The sequence below is a fragment of the Budorcas taxicolor genome, chromosome 21, assembly GCF_023091745.1.
Source record: "Budorcas taxicolor isolate Tak-1 chromosome 21, Takin1.1, whole genome shotgun sequence".
Lineage (NCBI taxonomy): Eukaryota > Metazoa > Chordata > Mammalia > Artiodactyla > Bovidae > Budorcas > Budorcas taxicolor.
Window position 1 is genome coordinate 24078565 of NC_068930.1, and position 22781 is coordinate 24101345.

The 22781-nt window shown below is 47.6% G+C and overlaps 1 protein-coding gene across 2 annotated transcripts in view; it reads right to left on the reverse strand.

Annotated features, from left to right (window-relative positions):
* The window catches only part of LOC128066451 (arpin), a 54344-nt gene extending 35475 nt beyond the window's left edge, over positions 1-18869 (reverse strand). The window contains exons 1-7 of one of the 2 annotated variants that reach the window (XM_052659514.1): positions 18702-18869; positions 17373-17448; positions 13927-14059; positions 12725-12931; positions 12137-12300; positions 2013-2104; positions 1212-1323 (exon numbers count right to left, since the gene is read on the reverse strand). In XM_052659514.1, the coding sequence (XP_052515474.1) occupies positions 1212-1323; positions 2013-2104; positions 12137-12300; positions 12725-12931; positions 13927-14059; positions 17373-17448; positions 18702-18793 (876 nt within the window). In that variant the 5' untranslated portion in view covers positions 18794-18869. Of the gene's footprint in view, positions 1-1211; positions 1324-2012; positions 2105-10541; positions 11314-12136; positions 12301-12724; positions 12932-13926; positions 14060-16087; positions 16277-17372; positions 17449-18701 lie in introns of those variants that run through there. The other variant, XM_052659515.1, reaches the window with a different exon arrangement.
* Between the last annotated feature and the right edge of the window lie 3912 nt (positions 18870-22781).

Genomic DNA, 22781 nt, shown 5'->3' on the forward strand with positions numbered 1-22781 from the left:
ATTTCCATGAAAGTAATGAAAACAAATCTGTAAGCCATTTCTAATTTTCAAAAAGCCTTAAAAAATCATGTTTACCTATGTCAAGACTGTACGTATTAGACAAAAATCAAGTTCCTTTGTTTCAGGCTAGAATTATAAGTGAAAATATAAAGTATGTATTTTAAAATATCATTTAGTTTGATACTTGAAAAAAAATTTCAAAACATGACATGATAGTATAATTTATAATGACAAGTATTTGGTATTCATCCTTGTTGCTGGCTCCTAAAAACCTTGGAATTTCCAAAGTGATAGGGTTGCCTGGTTCGGCTAATAAGGTTAACTTTTGGAAAGCATCAGAGAATAGGGGCTGGTTGCCATGGGAACCAACTGTATGACTGGGAACTTTTGAGTCCCACTTACTGATCTCTGGGAGGGGAGAGGGGATGCAGACTCAATCAATCACCAATGGGCAATGATACAATCAATCATGCCTATGTAAAGAGGCCTCCATAAAACCTAAAAGGGATAGGTTTCAGAGTTTCTATGTTAGTAAACGTGGAGATTTGAGGAGGGTGGCACGCCTGGAGAGGGCACAGAAGCTCCACGCCCTTTTTCCCCTGCCTTGTGCTATGCATCTCTTCCATCTGACTGTTTCTAAGTTATATCTTTTCACATTAAGCTAGCAGAGAGTAAAATGTTTCTCTATAAAGTTCTGCAAGCCACTCTAGCAAATTAACTGAACCTGAGGAGGAAATCATGTGAGGAGGCAATCTTGGGCCTAGTCAATCTACAGGCTGTCAGTCAAATGCACAGGCGACAGACAACCCAGACCTGACGTCAATGTCCATCTTCAGGTAGATAAGGGTCAGAACTGAGTAAATTTGGGGGACCCCTGGTGAGTGTCCATGGAGAACTGAGTTACTTGCTTCAGGTGCGGGGTGGGGGGAGTATACATATAGGAATTGGTGTCAGACTCAAAAGAAAGCCAAGGGCAGTGAGAGCTCGAGAAGCAGAGAACCTAAAAGCGCTAAGAATGGTTGAGGGCTGCTAAGCAGCTTTCTCACAGCACCACCTGGTGGACATGCAGCAATGTTTACCAGTATCGATAAAGAGACTGACCTAAGGATCTACATACAGATCAAAAATTTTTAGCTACTACAGATTTTTAGCTACTAAAAATCCAGACCAAACTTCCTGAAGTGGCTACCATCAGTACCTGCTACACATACCTGGATGAGGTCCAAGATCCCAAGTTCACTCTCTGAGGAATCCACACAAAATACAAAGTAGAGGGTAGCATAATGCCGATAAATCAGTTTGTAGTCAGAGCCACCAATCAAACTGTGGAAGATGGGAAACATTTAAAAGCTTGTATTTGAATTGAACATATCAAAGAGAAGCTCTGTGCCAAGGAATCAAAACGGGCCCAAAAGAAAGCAGGAGGGTAGGCCAAACAATAGGCCATCTCCACCAGCTGAAGGACAACCAAATTTGGCAGAGGTGCCTAAAGCCATTTTACTTCATTTTTTCTTCTACCCATCCTCCCAGGACGGAGAAGGTAATGGCACCCCACTCCAGTACTCTTGCCTGGAAAATCCCATGGATGGAGGAGCCTGGTAGGTTGCAATCCATGGGGTCGCAAAGAGTCAGACACGACTGAGTGACTTCACTTTCAGTTTTCACTTTCATGCATTGGAGAAGGAAATGGCAACCCACTCCAGTGTTCTTGCCTGGAGAATCCCAGGGACGGGGGAGCCTGGTGGGCTGCCATCTATCAGGTTGCACAGAGTTGGACACAACTGAAGTGACTGAACAGCAGCATCCTCCCAGGAACCAAACATATAAATATCTGAAGCACAATCATTTAATAGCTTCCCAAACAGCTGAGTCTCTCCCTGAGTAGACTATGATCAGCTCAGCTCAACTGCATCAGATACTCACCAGACACTTAAGCACTGCCTGAAGCAGCAATAATGGCATGATACAGGCCACCCGAAACTGGATATATGGGGAGAAAACTGATGATTTACCTTCCACCCTCCAAGAAGTTACAGATGTTGTCATCCCGCTTGAGAACTAGATGAAAGGTCTCTCGAACAATCTGCTGCTGAATTTCTTCTGGCTATGGAATAAAAGAAATAAAGCGAGTCAGTGGAAAAGCCTGAAAAACTATATCCCTTCCAAACAGGAATGATCTGAACACTTGGTACCAGCTTCCTGAAAAGACAGAAATGATGAGTAAAGGAAAAAAAAAAGGAGAAGCCATAGAAAATGGAAAAGGCTCTGTTACAGGAAATAGAATAGGGTATATTTACCTAGATATCTAGTCCCTAACCATTACTGTCTTGCTAGGTGAGCTGATATTTCTCATACAAGGTGAAAGAATTCTCATACAAGGTTAAAGAATACCTAGAAGGCACAGTCCTGAAACATTTTATATTACTCTAGAAAACATCTGCTGCTGAGTCACTTCAGTCTTGTCCGACTCTGTGCGACCCCATAGACGGCAGCCCACCAGGCTCCCCCGTCCCTGGGATTCTCCAGGCAAGAACACTGGAGTGGGTTGCCATTTCCTTCTCCAATGCATGAAAGTGAAAAGTGAAAGTGAAGTCGCTCAGTCGTGTCCGACTCTTCGAGACCCCATTGACTACAGCCCACCAGGCTCCTCCACCCATGGGATTTTCCAGGCAAGAGTACTGGAGTGGGGTGCCATTGCCTTCTCCGAGAAAACGTCTATGCCAGGACAAATAACAAATGTCAATAGATCTACCACTGGAAGGAAGTCAAGATGTAATCATGTACACGTTTTAAAAACCTACATGAGAGTCCCTTGGACCGCAAGATCAAATCAGTCAATCCTAAAAGAAATCAATCCTGAATATTCATTAGAAGGACTGATGCTGAAGCTGAAACTCCAATACTTTGGCCACCTGATGCGAAGAACTGACTCACTGGAAAAGACCCTGATGCTGGGAAAGACTGAAGGCAGGAGGAGAAGGGGACGACAGAGGATGAGATAGTTGGATGGCATCACCGACTTGATGGACATGAATTTGAGCAAGCTCTGGGAGCTGGTGATGGACAGGGAAGCCTGGCATGCTGCAGTCCATGGGGTTGCAGAGTTGGAAACAACTGAGCGACTAAACTGAACTGAATACCGGTAATACAGACATTATATATAAGATGCTGTGTGACCAACAAAGTACTACTGAGAAAGCAGAAAATATTCTATTGAGAGATTTGAATCGTGAACAACTGCAGAACTATAAATAGCTTTTTTCACTTACTATTCACTTACTACACACCAGAAAGCTCAAATGTGATAGGATCTCTTGATGACCCACATTTGATTTCTATTTATACATAAGAGGTTCATATTAAGTATGTTAAAAAAAAGGATATGGAGAAATCAGTTATTAAAACAAAAACAGGGACTTCCCTGGCAGTCTTGTGGTTAAGACTGCACTTCCACTGCTAGGGGTGTGGATTCAAATCCCTAGTTGAGGAACTAAGATCCCACATGTCTCTTGGCCAAAAAAAAAAAAAAGACAAAATTAAAAGCTCTAGACCAGTGCTCTCAAATCTCAATGTATAATGGGATTTTCCCAGCAGTCCAATGGTTAGGACTCTGCGCTTTCACTGCCAAGGACACAGGTTCAGTCTCTGGCAGGGGAACTAAGATATCTCAAGCGAGGTGACTCAGCCAAAAAAAAGCAACAACTCAGTGAGTTTGAATAATGAATCACCTGGAAATACCGTTAAAATGCAGGCTAATTTAGTAGGTCTGGGGTAGGTCCTGAGACTGCAGTTCTAACAAGTTTCCAGGTAATAAGAACGCTGCTGATCTGAGAACCATTTTGAGTAGCAAAGCTTAAGAAAACCATCAGACTGGACTTACCCTCAGAGTCAGAAAATAAACTCAAGTAACATTAACCCCTTTCCCTCTACAGCACTGAATTTAGGCTAAAAGTGGTTGGTTATTTAAAAGAAACAGAAGAAAAAAGAGGAAACATCATTGTGGAGCAATTACTTTTCATAACTTTGACTTACACAGGTACACAGTGGCTCTCCATATTTAATGAATGGATGAATAATAAAAACTTGCTAATAACTGGTCACTGTAAGTTTAAGTAAATCAATCACTATTTTTTGGTTTCCATTTAAAAGAACTCACAAAGTTCACAGATGCCAGGATGCTGTAAATGTTTAACTCTGTGTACCCAGAAATACAAAACACGCTAAGCACCAGCATTTTTAAACCAAAAAAAAATCTTGAAAACTACAGTCTTTTATCTGACTGTACCGGGAAGTGATGGTAGTCAGTGGGTAAGCAGTATGAAATGGTGAGGCTACCTAATTTCTAATTCAACAAAATAGTAAATTACCAAATGCTTACATCTGTCAGTGATTTTCATAATCCTTCATATCTTTCAGTACTTTGCAGTTTCCAAGGTTATTTTCACTAAGGAGCTAATTTAGTTCTTAAAAATCCTATGCTCTCCAAAGAAGACATACAAATGTCAGTAAGGGGACGAAAAAAATCAGTCATTAGGAAAAAACCAAAACCACAAGGAGAATCTACTTAACACCTACTAAAATGTCTCTGATCAAAACGATAATAGAAAATGTTGACAGAGAGGTAGAAAAATTAGAATTTAAAAAAATATTTATTTTTGGCTGCGTCGAGTCTTAGTTGCAGCCTACAGGCTCAGTAGTTGCGGCATGGGCTTAGTTGCCCCAGGGCACATGGGATCTTAGACCCCCAATCAAGGATTCAACCTGAGTCCCCTACATTGGAAGGCAGATTCTCAACCTCTGGGCCATCAGGGAAGTCCCAAGCTGTACTTCTTATATATTGTTGATAGGAATGTAAAAATGGCATAGCCACTTTAGAAAGCAGTTTGGCAGTTCATCCAAATGACAACTACAAAGTCACTATGTGACTCAGTCATTCTACTCCGAGACACATACCCAAGAGAAATGAAAATACACACTCACACAAAAAGCTTGTACATGAAAGTTTATAGCAGAATTATTAACAAGAGCCAGAGGTAGAAACAGCATCTGATGAATGGATAATCAAAATGTGATAGATCCACTCAAGGCGATATGTGCCAAGTCACTTTACTAGCCTCTCAATACAACCCTGTGGACAGCAGCCCACCAGGCTCCTCCGTCCATGGGATTCTCCAGGCAAGAATACTGGAGTGGGTTTCCATTTCCTCCTCCAGGGGATCTTCCCCACCCAGTCACTGAACCCAGGTCTCTTATGTCTCCTGCATAGGCAGGCAGGTTCTTTATCACTAGCACCACCTGGGAAACCTATCTATGGAATGTAACTTGGCAATAAAAAGGAATAAAGAACTGGTAACACTACAACATGGATGAACCTTGAAAACATTATACTAAAAGAAAGAAGTCAGTAATAAAAGCCCACATATTGTATGATTCCATTTTACATGAAATGTCCAGAACAGGCAAATTTAGAGAGAGAGAAAACACATAATTGGTTGCCTAAGACTAGGGGAATTGAGGAGGAAATACAGAATAATTGCTAATGGGTAGGGATTCCTTTTGGGGATAATGAAAATATTCTAAAATTGTGGTGATGGTTGCATAACTTTTAAAGTAGTAAAAACCATTCCATGTATATTTTTAAAAGGTGAACTGTAGGTATGTAACATATCACATAACACTTATAAAAACCTGAGAAAAACTGACCCACAAATGCAAACTGAATAGTTACTGAATGTTAATATAAATCGATGATTTAATAAAATGCAACCAAGCTATAAAATTCTATTTAAAAGGTACCCCCCAAAATTTCTTTCATTTCTATGCATTCTATTTAACAAGAGGAAATAAAGTCTGAAAGAGGTTTGTTAACTTGACACACCAAGGATTAAAAAAAAAAAAGGTGTTGCTGAGGCCTGAACGTAAGTTTTCTGACACTTTCCCCTTTATGGTTTTCTCAGTCCACCGATTATGTACGTAACATTTTGAAACCTAGCCAGCAAGAAATAAAACGTCGGGGTGCAGGAGGCAAATGATGATGCTTATTTTTTCAGAGGAACGTCTTTGGAAAATTCGAACTTGCATTATCACTCACTGAGCCCTCACGCGGCAGCATTTATAATTTCTCAATATTTCCCACTTTGAAACTTTCTTCAATTCTACAGAATGAAAGATGTCTAGTCCCTGGGCACTTCTAGCCTACACTGAAGTAAAATAATTCCAAAAAAGCATTTTTCAAATCCTCTGGCTAAAGCAAAACCATTAAAAAGCTGTATATTTCTTCCTCCTCGGGAAATTGCGTTTAGCGACCAACAAGATTAATAAGACTTCGTTCAAGCTGTCAAGGAGGCACACCCCCATCACCATTTAAAGTGCCCCGAGCCTCTAGGAGACGTGTCCCAGAATGGCACAGAATGTCGGGGTCCAGGAAGAGGGAGGAAAGAGCCGGTGAAGCGGGGCGTGGGGCCCAAGGCCTGAGACTGGAAGAGTCCTTCCGGGACTTGCCGTCCGCGGAAGGCTGAGTCTGGGGTCACTCATGTTGCCGGACCCCGAGGTCAGCGGGCGGTGCCCGCGAGCGCCGTACGGCCCCAAAAAAGGGAAGGGGGCGCAGGCGCCCTGAAAGGACGTGACGAAGCTGCGCACTCACGAAACGCTGGTAGAAGCGGACCAGCCGCGGCTTCCCGTGGTTATTGAAAACCAGAATCGCCTGAATCATCTTTGCCCGCCACGCTCCTTTCGCCACCGGCTGCTTCCAGAGAGCCTCTCCTTCCGCCACAACAAGGACGCTTCCGGCTGGTGCGCTGCTGAGAGTGGTCCCCGGAAACATGTGCCGGCGCCCAGGGGCCTGACCACGAAGAGTCCGGCTTTCCGGCAAGCCTTGGAGGATGGCTCTCTAGGATGGGCGGCTGGATGGCGGCGAAAGACTGCTGCGGACACCGAGGCTGGGGAGGGCCGTCACCTTGGCCGGCGTGGGTTGCCCACTCAGGGCCTGGCCAGGACGCGAACGCGGCTCTCTGCCCTTTGTCTAGAGTGACTGCTTGACGCAGAATCCCGGCCCTGCGCAAAGCCGAGCCCGTCGGAAAAGGATGGGGTGGAGAAGCAGAATCCGCGAAAGCAGCCGCGCTCCCAGGTGAAGACGAAGCGGGCGCCTCCCTTTGTCGGGGTCTGCGTTAACACGCACGGTCATGCCTTTCGCTTGACACTGCAGAACGTTCCGAACATTAGGGAACATCTTTACATTTTGGTATTACAAACAGTGCTGTAGTGAATTACATTTGTGCCTCCTCGTGCAAAAGGGCTGTCTCTCCATGGTAGGTAGCGAATGGTGGAATTAAGGGATCTTTAATGCAGTTCCTTTTAAAAGGTACCTGCGACCCCAAATTGGTAGGGTTTGTATTTTCTTTTAATACCTTAGTGGGGGGTGAATGGAGCACGTCCTTATATTGCAGATAGAGCTGCAAATGGGAATTAGCTGCCCAAAGGACTGACAATATGTATAAAAAAACCTTTAAAATATATTGAGCATTAGACCCAGCATTTGCAGTTTAGAGTTTATAATAAAACGACTGTGGATGTGTGAAAAGATTTACCCTCAGGAACGTGCATCTCAGTAGTCTTATTTCGGGGGAAGTGGGAAGCAACAACTCATTATTCCAAAATGAGAAATTGGTTAAATGCATCGATCCACGTGCATACGAGAAATGTTGACGTTATAAGAAATCATGTTGTGAAAGGTTTATGGTCTAGCGAAATGTTCATGGCATAGCTGTGAGTGGAAAGATTACTCGAAGTATATACAGGGACACTGTACTTTGTGAAAGACTAGAAGTGTATACAGCAAAGGTCTTGCCTGGCGGCTCAGTGGTTAAGAATCCACCTGCCAAGCAGGACAGGCAGGTTTGATCCCTGGGTGAGGAAGATGCCCTGGGGGAAAAATGGCAATCCATTCCAGTATTCTTGCCTGGAAAATTCCACGGACAGAGGAGCCTGGCGGGCTATAGTCCATGAGGTCGAAAAGAGTCGGACATGACTTAGCAACTAAACAGCAGCAGCAGCATAGCTACTAATATATAAAATTTTTATGTTTGTAAATCAATTTTTAATGGAAAAGTTTTTAAAGTATGGAAAATGGTTATATTTAAAATGTAACTGACCAACCCAAAAGACCTTCCCCCTCAGTAATAAATAGGCAAAGGAACTGAATAACAAACAAGGATATACATCTAGGAAACAAAGATGAAAAAAATATTTAAGCTCACTATTAATGGGGAAAAGGCTAATTAAAGTATTAACTTTAAAATTAAAGTATTATTTTCACCTTATCAATTTTTAAAATATTATCACATCCAAATCTGGCAAGAATAGCATGAAAATAGTCCTTTTCTGCCTTGCTGGTGAGATAATTTAGTAAAGCAACCTGGCAATATGACAAGATCTTTACACAAGAATCCCTAGATTGCCAGTAATCTGACTCCTGGGAATCCATCCCTAAGGAAATGACCCCCAAATATAGTCAAAGGGGAGGGGCAGACAGGTGAGAGAACTATATAACTTAAAATAGCTTTTGACACAGCTCCAAATAGGGATCAATTAACTACCCAAATTTTGGAAAATGACAGAACTATTAAGGCTGCTGCTGCTGCTTAGTTGCTTCAGTCCTGTCCAGGCTCCTCTGTCCCCAAGATTCTCCAGGCAAGAATACTGGATTGGGTTACCATGACCTCCTCCAGGGGAATCTTCATTAAGGCAATCAATCTTAAAAACAGCGGTATGAAGACTATGTAGCAATATAGACAACGGTTATATAATCAGTTGAAAAAGGATCATCAAATTTTATGTGTTGGTGTAATATTGCAGTAACCATGTACAGAAATTGTATATTCCAAGGTCAGGCCACTCTCCTATCTCCATGGCTTTGTAGGTCCTTTTCTCTTGCTGGAAAGTCCCTTTCCACCAGCCTGCCTGAATATCTTTCCATCTCCTCTGCTGCTGCTATAGACCAGATCACTCTAGGCTCTCACCCCCGCCACAGCAGCGGTCTCCTATCTGGGCTCATTGCCTTCAGTTTCTCTGCAGTCAAGCAATCTTTGAAATATACAAATCAGATCATATTACTCTCCCTGGGATCACTGGCTTCCAAGATATTAAGGATAATGTCCTAAAACTTAACATGCTGAAGATGCCATGCCTGACCTCCAGCCTCTCCTCCAATGCAGTTCCACTCCCATCACTCTCTGAGCTCCAGCCATGATGGCCTTTTCCTTCCAGAAGCCCGTCCCCAACCTGCCGAGACCCTGGACCCTAGCTGTTGCCCCGGGCTTCCCCGATTGACACACCATGCCTGCTTATTTAGGATGGTGGCCTGCCCAAAAGAGCTTGCCCTACCCTTTGGGCAGCAGGATGCCCCCCCTGGGTGCCTCTCCCCAAGTCAGTGTCCCCAGTCCTCCTCCTGTTTAAGCCCTCCCTGGCCACCACATGCTTGAGGTCCCAGCATGCTCAAGGTGAGCCAGCCCCATTCAGGCACAGGACACTAGGGAAGCGGCTTCTATAGTAGCTGGAATGAGAGAACAAGATGTGAACTGAGACAAGGGCAGCAAGATCAGAAGAGACTCAGGAGCGCTCCAGCCACCTGTAACTTCAGTCAGTCTAAGTGAAGTGTTAATCCCAAGCCTCACAGCCATATTGTTGAGTCCAGGCTCAAATATACAAGGAGGCAAATGACAGTTTGAACCATGATAATACATGCTGGGACCTCAACCATGAAAACCATATGAAAAAAAAAAGGAAATAAAACACTGCAAGTGCTTGGCACAAGTACTAGAACCAAGAGGCCCTCCTCAGTCAGTGACTATAATTATCATTACAGAAAGCATCTAGTATTATGTTTGACCCATTAGGGGACTTCATTAGTTTACCATCACCCCCTTTTCCCTGAGGCAAGCAGGATCTACATTCTAAGTCCCTACCTATTCTTAGGATATGTAGATTTCAACACCTGATTTCTTCATTGATGTGGGTGTGGGCATATTACCCCGCAAGATAATGTTCATGATCAAAAGCATATGGCTTTTGGGACTTCCCTGATGGTCCAGTGGTTAAAACTCTGAGTTTCCAATGCAGAGAATGTGGGTTCAATCCCTGGTGGGGGCACTAATGGTGTAGCCAAAAAAAAAAAAAGATATAGCTGTCTTCTTATAGGGAGGTTGCTCAGTTTATCAGAGAAGGCAATGGCACCCCACTCCAGTACTCTTGCCTGGAAAATCCAATGGACGGAGGAGCCTGGGGGGCTACAGTCCATGGGGTCGCTAAGAGTCGGACACGACTAAGCGACTTCACTTTCACTTTTCAATTTCATGCATTGGAGTAGGACATGGCAACCCACTCCAGTGTTCTTGCCTGGAGAATCCCAGGGACGGGGGAGCCTGGTGGGCTGCCATCTATGGGGTCGCATAGAGTCAGACACGACTGAAGTGACTTAGCAGCAGCAGCTCAGTTTATACCTAATAATAAAAGAGTCAGTGTAGAGGAATCCTTTCCTGAAATTTTACTCATTCATAAAAAATTCTCAAGGTACAAAACAAGAAAGAAAGGTGTTATCCAAAATGTGGCATGTGGCCTGGCAGAGGGAATCAGAGAGAAGGAGATGAGCTAGCCATGCCTATGAACGAGCTTAGCCTCCGTAAAAACAGCATCCCCAGGAAAACAGCCAAGGGAGGTCAGGAGACAGGAACCCCCCAGGTAGCAGAGAACCAGAGGAAGAAAAAGAACTGGCAGTTCTGGGGGCCAAGAAGGGCACGAGGAAAGAGGAGGCTTGAGCAGGAGGGCAGAGGCCCCTAACACAGAGTACTGGAGAGGAGAGCAGCTGCAGGAGGAAAGCAGGAAATAGGACAGAAGGAGGCTAGCTTCTCCTCGGAGCCACTCTGCGTACAGGTGAGGGATTGCCCCCAGTTCTGCAGCAAGTCCAGATCTTCTGACTGCCCCAGGGGGGCTGGCCCCCTGCCTGCCTCCACAAACAAGGCTGCTGCTCAGGGCAAGGGCCCCCATGAAAATGTCTGGGGAAGGCTAGACTCACAGCCAGGGAGTGACCCTCCATGAGCCACAGCCTGGCGCCCCACGGCTAACATCGGGGTCTTAGATTTGATTTTAGCAGAGCTTGTTTGAAGAGTATATTCCACGGTGGCCATAGGGAAAAACCAGGTAAGGCTGGGTGGACCTGCTCCCCTGAGCTCCAGAGTGAAAGCTGATGGAAGAAATGCTCAATGGTGCCGGTGGGTCCGGGAGGTACCCCATCTCTCCCTGACCTCAGTCGTCCTAGAGGTAAAGAGAGAGAACAGAGTGTATTTCATAAACGTCTTCTGTTGTCATCAAACAAGGGTTCGCTCGAGTGGGGCCCTCGGCTGCCTCCCTTGGCCTCATCTCATTAGCATTGGCCCAGGGAGCCAGCCTGGCAATTCCCATTGTTTTATAGTCCAAGACTCGCTTTATTAAGACAAAAGGGAATCCATTTCCTCTATCTGCCCCTGTTTTCTCTGGCTAATGTCTTCACTTCATCAGCTAGATAGCCCGTTTTTTTGAGACTTGGTTTTAAACGTTCAATTTGGGAGTCTTTTGACACCAATTCAAATCTTCGGGTGAAATACAGCTCAAAAAACCAAATCAACCGTGAATTGGTTGAGGATAAACTAGGGGGCTGACCTTTGAGCCAAAAAAACTATTAAGGTCCAAGTCAGCCATTTTCCAGCCACTCTGGGCAGGAAGCCCAGAACAGAGTGGGGGGAAATGTTCATTCAGCGGCTCAACACGGCTAATGTATTCACTTGAAGTGGAAATGTTTGGAGCCTTCCTGGCATTAAGTCTCCTTGCTTCCCCTCTGCGCTCTCTTTTTCCTGTCCTTTACTTTTATAAATCTGTGGGGCTCTCTTGTTGATTGGCACAGTTCAGGCCCACCAGGAAGAAAGGTCCCTTCATGTCTTGAGGGACTTTTTATCAGGCTCACCCTCAGGAAGTCCACCAAAGCTGCGAGTAAAGTTACGTTGATGTCTTTTTCCGCTACCACCCAACCGCAACCAGTCCATACGAAACTCCCGCCAAGAGAGAAACCACGCCGCCGCCAGGCCCACAGCCGTCTCTCTGGGCCTACCCACTCCTCATCCGCTGCACCATCCCCCTGCTCTCGAGTCTCGCCTGCAGCCCCCTCCAAAGACTTCTGGGCCATGATGTTGTCTGTCCAGGATGTTCCCGTCTTCCCATCACCAGCGAAATTACACTTGGTCACTGTTCCAGCCTCGAGTTTGGCTAATGAATCTGAAAGGAGAAGTTCACAATTCCCTCAGACTCCCTTCCTTTCCCTCAGAATTCCCTCACACTGGCCTCTCTCCACGTGGTGGAAACCTAGTGGGGCCTGGCCCTTCTGCTGGGCTCCTCTAGGCCTGAGTGTGCTCAGGGAGCCCCTGGAGGGGACCCCAGATAGGAGAGGCCACCCACAGGAACCAGAGGATTGAGCAGCACCCCAGGATCCAGAACATCCAGGCTGTTGCCCCCAGGCCACTTGTCCAGGGAACTGAGAAATCAATCTCAAGGGGTCATGTCTGCAGGGAGGCCGGACCTGACCTGCTCCGTGAGCCCTAAGCAGGAGGGGTAGGGGGCCCTCAGACAGGAAGGCAGGAGCCCCCCCCCCCCCACAGGCCATACAGGGACATCAGGCCACAGGGAGGGCTGCACTGCTCACCCAGGAAGGGGCCGTCGCCTCGAGTTTTCAGCCGTACCCCAGCCCCGAGCTCGAGCTCCATGGCTTCCATCTCTGACTCAGGCATCCAGAAGGCCACTGTCTCAGCGGGGGTGAGGCTCTCTGTCAGCGCAAGCAGCTCCGGCTTATTCACCAGCCCCTTCAGTGCCTCGGGCGTCAGTCTGTCCGAGTCACCCTTGGCTTCCACCTCTGCAGTGTAAACGTGAAGTGTGCAGTAAATGCTCTCTGCCAGCCGTCCCCGTGGGCTTCCACCAGCACGAGGTGGTCATTACCAGAGTAACAGCAAGCACTCTGGGAGGGCTCTTTTGAAGCCAGCTGAGGGCTGACTGTTGTACCTGCTCACAAACACCCGCGCTCCCATCCTGCCCCTGCTCATCTAGGAGCGCATGCAGAGGATTATGGGTAAGGGCTCTGGAGCCAGGCTGCCTGGTGTACATCTGCTTTACAAGCTGTGTGACCACAGGCAAGTTACTTACCCTCTCTGTGCCTGACAAATAGGGTGAAACGCGGTACCTACCCAACGGGACTGACATGAGGTGTAAAAGAGCTAGTGTACATAAAGTGCTTAGCATGAGGCCCAGCACACAGCAAACCCTCAGCAGGCGTCAGTATTTTTACTATCTCTATTTACAAATGAGAAAGCTAGGGCTTAGAGAGGTTAAGTGATTTGCCCAAGGTTACACAGCTAGTCGGCGGAGGAGGCGGGATTCAAGCCCTTCACACAATGCTGCCTTCCCAGGGACCAGGCAGAGGTCTCCCCTGGCTGGGATGGGGTCTGCTGGAACCAGCAGCAAATCTGGATGGTCCTCAGATTCTCTACTGGCCTGCTTATTCCTGGCCTGGGCAGAGCACAGGGGCTCAGCCAGGGTTCCAACAGCCTCTCACTGCCTACCCTGGAAATCCCAAATCTGCTGATCTCAGCTTGGGGGTGGGGAGAATGACTCCACCAGACTGCAGGAGACAAGAGGCGCTGCGAAGGCAGCAGGCCCTCAGCACTGAGGCGGGGCACTGGGGACCCTCTGAGTGAACGGAGGGCAGGAAGAGTCCAGCCAGATGTCCCCCAGACCAGACACGGACTTCAATCATGCTGAGAAGACACTTTGGGGCGCCTAAGAGACCTCTGGAGGCAAAGGAAGGCCACAGTGTAGGACGGCCCCGGGGCAGGAAGGGCAGAGGGTACCTACTGTAAGAGGACATGAGGAAGCCTGTGTTCACCTTCCTGGTGGCGCTGAAGTTGGGCTCAATTTCATTTCCCTTGGGGTCAAACTTTCGGCGATGGATGCGACTCGGCCGGATATACAGCACGTAGTAGCGCTCCTGGGGCCAAGCAGAGAGAGTGAGGGGCTGTTCATTCCCTTCACCCCACAACATACACACTCCCCACGTGCTCTGGCTGCAGCCCCCCAGCCTCACTCTCTACTCTAGAATCCCACCTTGGCTCCAAAAGATATTCAAGCTGCCCAGAGGGCCCCCAACTCCCAATAATCATTCATTCATTCACATGTTGAGTAGAGCATGGGCCACACATGATGAACCATGGCCACACGTCCATGAGAGGGCAGGCTCAGAGCCCAACCCCACGGCCTCCACATGGTAAGAACAGGAAACCATAACCCAAGGACCCCAAATACCACGAAGCAGGAGTAGTAGCTGCCGAGATGCCACAAAAAGGGCACCAAGATGGAGTTCTGAGTGAGGGCTGCCACTGTTCCCCTTCCAACAAACGTGGGTCCTGCAGCTTAGCCTCAGTTTCCCCTGTTGCCTGGAGACAACGTGAGGTCTACTTTCAGGCATGTTGTAAGGATTCAAGAGAGAGCAAAGGAGCAAGCACCGTGTAAACGTGAAGCGTGCGATACGTGCTGTCTGCCAGCTGTCCCAATCAAAACAGGAGACTACGTTGTAAATCAACTATGCATCAAGAAAATTTTAAATAAACACTGTGATCCAAAGCAAAAACTAGAGACTGAAGAAGAGGAAACCACCACCTGGGACAAACAGGGAAGGCAAGTTCTCATAGTGTGGAGAAACCTGCAACTGTGCCAGTAAGGGTGTAGGAAGGATTTTAAAGGCCTGGACAGGCACATAAGACAAAAGCCAAGGTCCCATGTGGACGTCTGAACAGCGGAGGGGCCTTGGAAGCCTCATGGGAGTCTGAGCTGCGGAAGCACGTGGGGGATGATATAAGACAGGCCTTGAGTTGGCATCTGGAGTTTGGGTTTTACATGGCAGACCAGAGGGAATCCTGAAAGGTTTCTGAACAGCACCTAGACTGACAGATGTCTTTCAGGAGACCAGCAGGCTGCAGGGCAGGGATGGGCTCTGGGTGCAGCCAGAAGGCAGGAGAGAGGGCGCAAGATTTAATCAGGACAGGGTGAGTTCCTAAGGGCCCATGTGGGGACATGGAAGGGGAGGTGTGACATGGTCAAGGTAGGAAACCTGTAGGACCAAGCATTACCCACTTGGGGGAGGGCTGGAGGAGACTGGAGGCTTGCAGGCTGGTGGTTGGGGGCATATAGTGATTGTTATTAGGAACGAGGAGGTTTGGAGAGGGGCTGGAGAACACCCTGCCTGCAGAGGACAGCCGGGGCAGTCCAGCCCCACATCAGCTCCTGCTGGGCTCTGCTGGGCAGGCTGGCTGGGGTTATGGACTGGGGTGCTCACTCTGCTGACCCATGTGCTAAGGAAGGGAGGGCAAAGCAAAGCATCTCCTGGCCTGAAACTAGTGCTGAGCTGGAAGCTGAGGTTCACAAGGGGTGTGGGTGAGAAACTGGCTCCAAGTAGCCACAGGACTCTGGAACTTGCTGAGCTCAGTTCTAGAGATCAAGGAGATAAGTTGGTCAGTACATCTGGGGTTATTTGGAAGGGGGGGTGGGGCGTACAGATTCAGAACTTGTTGTTCAGTTGCTAAGTTATGTCTGACTCTTTGCCGCCCCATGGACTGCAACACACCAGGCTTCCCTGTCATTCACCATCTCCCAGAGTTTGCTCAAACTCATGTCCATTGAGTCGGTGATACTATCTAATCATCTCATCCTGTCACCCCCTTCTACTCCTGCCCTCAGTACTTCCCAGTATCAGGGTCTTTTCCAGTGAGTTAGCTCTTTGCATCAGGTAGCCAAAGTAATGGAGCTTCAGCTTGAACATCAGTCCTTCCAGTGAATATTCAGGGTTGATTTCCTTTAGGGTTGACTGGTTTGATCTCCTTGCAGTCCAAGGGACCCTCAAGAGTCTTCTCTAGCACCACAATTTGAAAACATAAATTCTTCAGCACTCAGCCTTCTTTAAGATCCAACTCTCACATCCATACACGACTACTGGAAAAACCATAGCTTTGACGATGCAGACCTTTGTCGGCATAGTGATGTCTCTGCTTTTTAATATGCTGTCTACGTTTGTCATAGCTTTTCTTTCAAAAGGCTTTTCAGAACTCGTGCTCAGGAAAGAAACCCTTGCTAGTAGGGGATGGTGAATGCCAGCCAGGTGTGTCCATGGACGTCTGAGATGAGGGGCGATAAAGGGTGTGACGCTAGGAGGCTGAGAGGACGAGAAGAGAAGGGCATGGACATGGGAGCTGAAGCCTCAGGTGGTATCCGCAAGGTAGACTTCACATTCAAGCTGGAAACAAAGGCCCAGAACACACAGCAACCCTCCTCCCACCTCAGGGTTCCACACTCATGCACACGTGAATGTCCAGGTCCACACTGGTGACCTGCTTTATAAAAATCCAGCATTCCAAAACACTCAGCCACACAGGGATATTAAAAGATGAGCAACGGAATTCCCTGAAGGTACAGTGGTTAGGACTCCGTACTTCCACTGCAGGGAACCCGGGTTTGATCCCTGGTCGGGGAACTAAGATCCCTGTAAAACGAGCTATACATGGACAAAAAAAAAAAAGGATGCGAAAGCCCTGCTAAGATATTCACTACTCTGCAGATGAAGATGCTTCAGGGCTCCTTCTGAAAGCAGGCTCCAATAGTACATTTAAAGTAATTCAACTCCAAACAACTCAAGGTACACATGATTTCCCAGCCACACAGCTGGTACCCCAAAGGGGAAGGTCACTGTTGACCTCACACCCATATAGGCAGGTAACTTTGCTCTGACCTTGTTCATCAGGTCCAGAAGCAGTGGGAACCACCAGACCAGAGGAGCAGGGCCAGGCCCTCGCCCAGAGCCACTCATCCTGCCTACCCAGAGAAGTTCCCGGCATTCTAGCTCTGTTCCATCGGGAGACAGGACCTCTTCAGAGGGCCTTCCAGCCCACTCAGAACCCACAGCTTGAGTCCTGAACCACTGACCTCACCCCATTCTGCTTTCAGCCCTCCCAGTCCTGGCCCCAAACACACCCCTTGGTTTAGGGCCTGGTCTGTCTTCTCATCAAGAACCCAGTCCCCACCCCCCACCCTGGTCTGTCTGCCACCCAACACAGCCCTACTGATCCCTTCCATCTGTGGCCCCTTTTGGTTGCCAATCTCCCAGCCAACCCTCTACCTGCCCTGTGAGCCTCACAAGGAAAGAGCTGGACCCCAAGTCTTGGCACTGGCAGAGTCAAGCAGAGGGAGATACCCTGGTGGGTGGGAACCCTGAAGCCAGTGCCCTGAGGGGGCCCCCTGGGAAACATCCTCACCTTCCTGCCGTGGGCATCCGAGATGCTGTGCCGGGATACATCGAGTAATTCTCCCTCCAGCAGGACGCCATCTCCCCTGAGAGAATGAGGGTGTCACTGGCTCTGTCGTCCGCAGGAAAGAACCACAAGTGCAGTGGCCCCACCTGCAGGGCGTTACTGTGACCAAAGCCTCAGTCTTCACATCCGCCAAATGAGAGGAACAACCACCTCACTTGCTTCTATGAGGGTGACATACGACTACCTACCTGAAGGTGCTTTGTAAACTATTAAGCGTTTACAAAATATAAAGAACTTTACTTTTTCACGTAACCAAATTTGGGGGTGGGGTTCTAAGGTCTAAGCTGCTATAAAGTATCTTCCCTTTTCACCTGTTTTAAAGCACTTTCATATTTCTGTTCTCATTCTTATCCATTTTTAGAATGGAGAAACCCAGACTCTTCTGTTTCCTGAGAAGCCCAAGGTCACAGGGTCCCTCATTGAGAGGAACTGGACCCTCCCTTCCCAATTCCAGTTTTCGTAAAAGCAGAACCTAGGGACTTCCGCCTTCGGAACTATGGAAATAGAAGAGGGGTGGGGGCAACTGAAGGGATGCGAATGAAATGAAACCTCCCTGGACCTTACCTGTCCCTACCCACCCCCGTTAAGCCCTTCATTCTTTGGTGGTGGTTGCTTGTTCAGTAGCTAAAGTCGTGTCCGACCTTTGGCGACCCCATGGACTGCAGCGCGCCAGGCTTCCCTGTCCTTCACCGTCTCCCCGAGTTTGCTCAGACTCCTTTCTTTAGGTTTTGTCATTGCAAATGGATTGGTCCGTTCGTTCTCATAACCTCCGGGTCCATAATGGCAGGGCTGGGCCCTCCCGATCCAACAGGCCACCGGGCAGGCCTTGCGCTCCCCCAACCCTTCCAGGCCGACTCCCACCCGCTATCCCCGTCCCTGCAGAACACTGTCCTTCTGGAGCTGTGCAAAGGCCTGAAGACAAGGCAAGGGCAAGTGGCGGCGCGCGGAGTCACCGGGGCCGGGTAGAGACAAAGGTGGAGGTGAGTAAGCACCGCCTTTTGAGACCCGTTTAGGAGTCGAGACCGACCGTCTGTGAGCTTCACGCCGATCGGTCTCCGTGGGGTGCGCTCCGAGGGGAACACTGAGAGACGTTCCCGAGGCCCCGGAGGTCTTCGCCGAGCCCCGCCTTTCCTCCCACCCGCACCCCATCCCGGTGGCGCCACCCCCACCCCAACGGGCGCGCGCAATCAGGGAGCCTGGATTCAAAGCAGATGCTCGCGAGCCGACGGAGGCCGGGCGGGGAGGCGGTGGAGAGACGCGGGCGGAGCCTACCGCTGGTGAGCGGCAGGGTCCCAGGCCCTCGGCAGCCGCGCGCTCCGCACCGCCTTGTTGCGGAGGGCGCTGTCGTGGTAGATGCGGCTCATCCTCCCCACGGCCGCGGCGCCCTAGAGGGCTGGCAAACCGAGCGGGCAAGCGGGGCTGGGGGCAGCGCGAGAGGAAGCTTCCGGAGGACGCGCCGAGGCCGGCAATTCCCGGCGGCCGAGCAGGGACTGCGCGGCCAGGCCCCGGGCGTTCCCGCGCGGGATTTAAAGGGGCCGAGCCCCATTCCTGCCCGCAGGACCCTGCTTGGTGGGAAGTGGGCTTCCGGGAGGACCGGGCTGGGGCCTTAGCCCAGAGGTGGGGGTGGGATGAGGGAGAGAGCCACTCTCTTCTCTTTTCTCTCCCTCGTCCTTGTTACTAGTGGGAGACCCCTACTCCTTACACGCACAAAGGGGGAAATCGAGGCTCAGAGAGCAAATAGGATCAGCTCTAATAGTACGCGTTTCCAGAGAGCAAGAATAGGAAGAAGAGAACGGCCCCTGAGGCGGCTGGGTGGTAAGTGCCGAGCTGCTCTTTTGCCCGGTGAGGTCTCACAGTGGCCGAGGAAGGGGTTCTTGGGATCTGTCACGAAGGAGCCTGGGCTTGGGTGTCAGATCAACTGACCTACCAAGGCTGGAATCCGCGCTGTGTGAGCTTGGGCAAGTGCCTCAACCTCTCTGAGCTTCTTACTCTGTAGAACGGGGTCCGAATCAGAGGGGTTGTAAGGGTTTAAGGGCTTCCCTGGTGGCTCAGTGGTAAAGACCCTGCCGGTAAAGAACCTGGGACACGCAGATTCGATCCCTGGGTTGGGAAGTTCCTCTGGAGAAGGAAATGGCAACACATTCCAGTATTCTGGCCTGGAGAATTCCATGGACTGAGGAGCCTGGCGGGTCCTACAGTGCACAGGGTCGCAAAGTGTCGGACTCTACTGAGCAACTAAGCATGCACGCTGTGCGCTACTGTATATAAAATAGATAACCAGCAAGGACCTACTGTATAGCAGAGGGAACTCTAGACAATACTCCGTAATGACCTATACGGAAAAAGAATCTAAAGAAGAGTGGGTATATGTGTATGTGAACTGATTCACTTTGCTGTACACCTGAAACACAACCTTGTAAATCAACTATACTCCAATAAAAATTAAAACGAAATTGTCACTAAACCAAAATCACATTGCTGGTAAATAAAATCAGTTTTCAAACCAAAAAACAAAAACAAAAACAAAAACAAAAACTCCCCAGGCTGATGTAAGGAACTTGCATAACTCAATAGAAAAGGCAGGGTAAATGATTTTTAAAAATAGGGCAATGAACTAAATAGATATTTCTCCAAGGAAGACATACAGATGGACAAAAGATGTATGAAAAGCGGCTCAGTATCACTAATAATCAGAGAAATGCAAACCAAAACCACAATGAGGTATCACCTCACACCTGTTAGAATGGCTATTATCGAAAAGAGAAAAGATAAGTGTTAGCAAGGATATGAAGAAAAGGGAACCCTTGTATGGCATTGATGGGAATGTGAATTGGTACAGCCACTATGGAAGACATTATGGAAGTTTCTCATGAAATTAAAAAGAAAACCACCAAATGATCCAGCAATCTCACTCTGGGTATATGCACAAGGAAACTGAAATCAAGACATCAAAGGAAGGTCCACACTACCATGTTTCTTTCACAACAGCCAAAAAGTAGAAGCAACCTAAATGTCCATCAATGGATGAATGGCAAAGGAAAATGTGGTATACGCATACTATGGAATATTATTTGGGTTGAAAAAAAGAAGGAAAGCCTGCCATTTGCAGCAACATGGATGAACCTGGAAATGAAAGAAGCCAGGCACAAAAAGACAAGTAGTGTGTGATCTCATTTACATGAGGAATCTAAAATAATCAGACGCAGAGAATGCAGAGGCTGTCGGGGGCTGAAAGGGGGAGGGAGAAACAGGCAGGTAGTAGTCAAAGGGCACAGTGTTTTAGGTGTACAAGATGAATAATACCTGGAGATCTATAACTATGGAGTGCCTGTAGTTAACAATATTATATACTTAAACATTAACTGAGGGTAGATCTCACATTGAGTGTTCTTCCACACATGCACAAACACACACACACTACAAAATAATAATAAGACTTGAGGAAACTTGGAGATGACAATATGTTTACAGCATAGCTTGTAGTGATGGTTTCATGAGTGTGTACTTACCTCCAAACTCATGAAGTGTATACCTTAAATATGTACACTTTTTGTATGTCACTCATACCCAGGGACTTCCTGGTGGTCCAGTGGTTAGGACCCTGTGCTTCCAAAGCAAGGGACTCAGGTTTGATCCCTGATCAGGGAATTAAGTAAGATACCACATGCTGCACCAAGGGGCAACAAACAAAGAAACCTGAATAAAATGATTTTAAAAACAAACCAACCAAAATACTCTCAGGTTGGTCACAGCCGCATGGCCAGAATACCGCCCCCACCACCTCCTTCCCCTTTCTGTATCATCTTTTTCCTTAAATGGCTCCAAATCTTCACTGCCTTTTATGGCAGCCATTAGCTATATGTGGCTATTTAAATTTAAATTTAAATTTTAGTTCAGTTCAGTCACTCAATCGTGTCTGACTCTTTGCAACCTCATTGACTGCAGCACACCAGGCTTCCCTGTCCATCACCAACTCCCCGAGCCTGCTCAAACTCATGTCCATCGAATCGGTGATGCCATCCAACCATCTCATCCTCGTCTCCTTCTCCTCTTGTCCTCAGTCTTTCCCACCATCAGGGTCTTTTCAGATGAGTCAGCTCTTCACATCAGGTGGCCAAAGTATTGGAGTTTCAGCTTCAACATCGTCCTTCCAATGGTTATTCAGGACTGATTTCCTTTAGGATGGGCTGGTTGGATCTCCTTGTAGTCCAAGGGACTCTCGAGAGTTTTCTCCAACACCACAGTTCAAAAGCATCAATTCTTCGGTGCTCAGCTTTCTTTATAATCCAACTCTCACATCCATACATGGCTACTGGAAAAAACCATACATAACTTTGACTAGACGGACCTTTGTTGGCAAAGTAATGTCTCTGCTTTTTAATATGCTGTCAAGGTTGGTCATAGCTTTTCTTCCAAGGAGTAAGCATCTTTTAATTTCATGGCTGCAGTCACCATCTGCAATGATTTTGGAGCCCAAGAAAAGAAAGTCTCACTGTTTCCATTGTTTCCCCATCTTATTGCCATGAAGTAATGGGACCAGATGGCATGATCTTAGTTTTTTGAATGTTGAGTTTTAAACCAGCTTTTTCACTCTCCTCTTTCATTTTCATCAAGAGGCTCTTTAGTTCCTCTTCACTTTCTGCCATAACAGTGGTATCATCTGCGTATCTGAGGTTATTGATATTTCTCCTAGCAATCTTGATTCCAGCTTGTGCTTCATCCAGTCCAGCATTTCGCATGATGTACTCTGCATATAAGTTAAATAAGCAAGGTGACAACATACAGCCTTGACACACTCCTTTCCCAATTTGGAACAAGTCTGTTGTTCCATGTCCAGGTCTAATTGTTGCTTCTTGATCTGCATACAGATTTCTGAGGAGGCAGGTAAGGTGGTCTGTATTCCTATCTCTTTAAGAATTTTCCACAGTTTGTTGTGATCTACACAGTCAAAGGCTTTGGCATAGTCAATAAAGCAAAAGTAGATGTTTTTCTGGAATTCTCTTGGTTTTTCTATGTTCCAATGGATGTTGGTAATTTGATCTCTGGTTCCTCTGCCTCTTCTAAATCCAGCATGAACATCTGGATTTTTTAGTTAATTAAAATGTAAAGCTCAGTTCTTCAGTCTCACTAGCCACATTTCAAGGGCTTAAAAGCTAGCAACATGTGATCAGTGACCACCATGTAGGACAGTTCTGATAAGAACCTTTCCATCATCACAGAAAGTCCTATTATACTGCACTGCTGGAAATCCTTTCTTAGGAAGGGTAATCTGCTTATTGAGCTCTGTGACTTCATCAGCACAGTCAGCTGACCAGGCACCAGCAAGACAGGGAACCAAAAAGAACAAGAAAA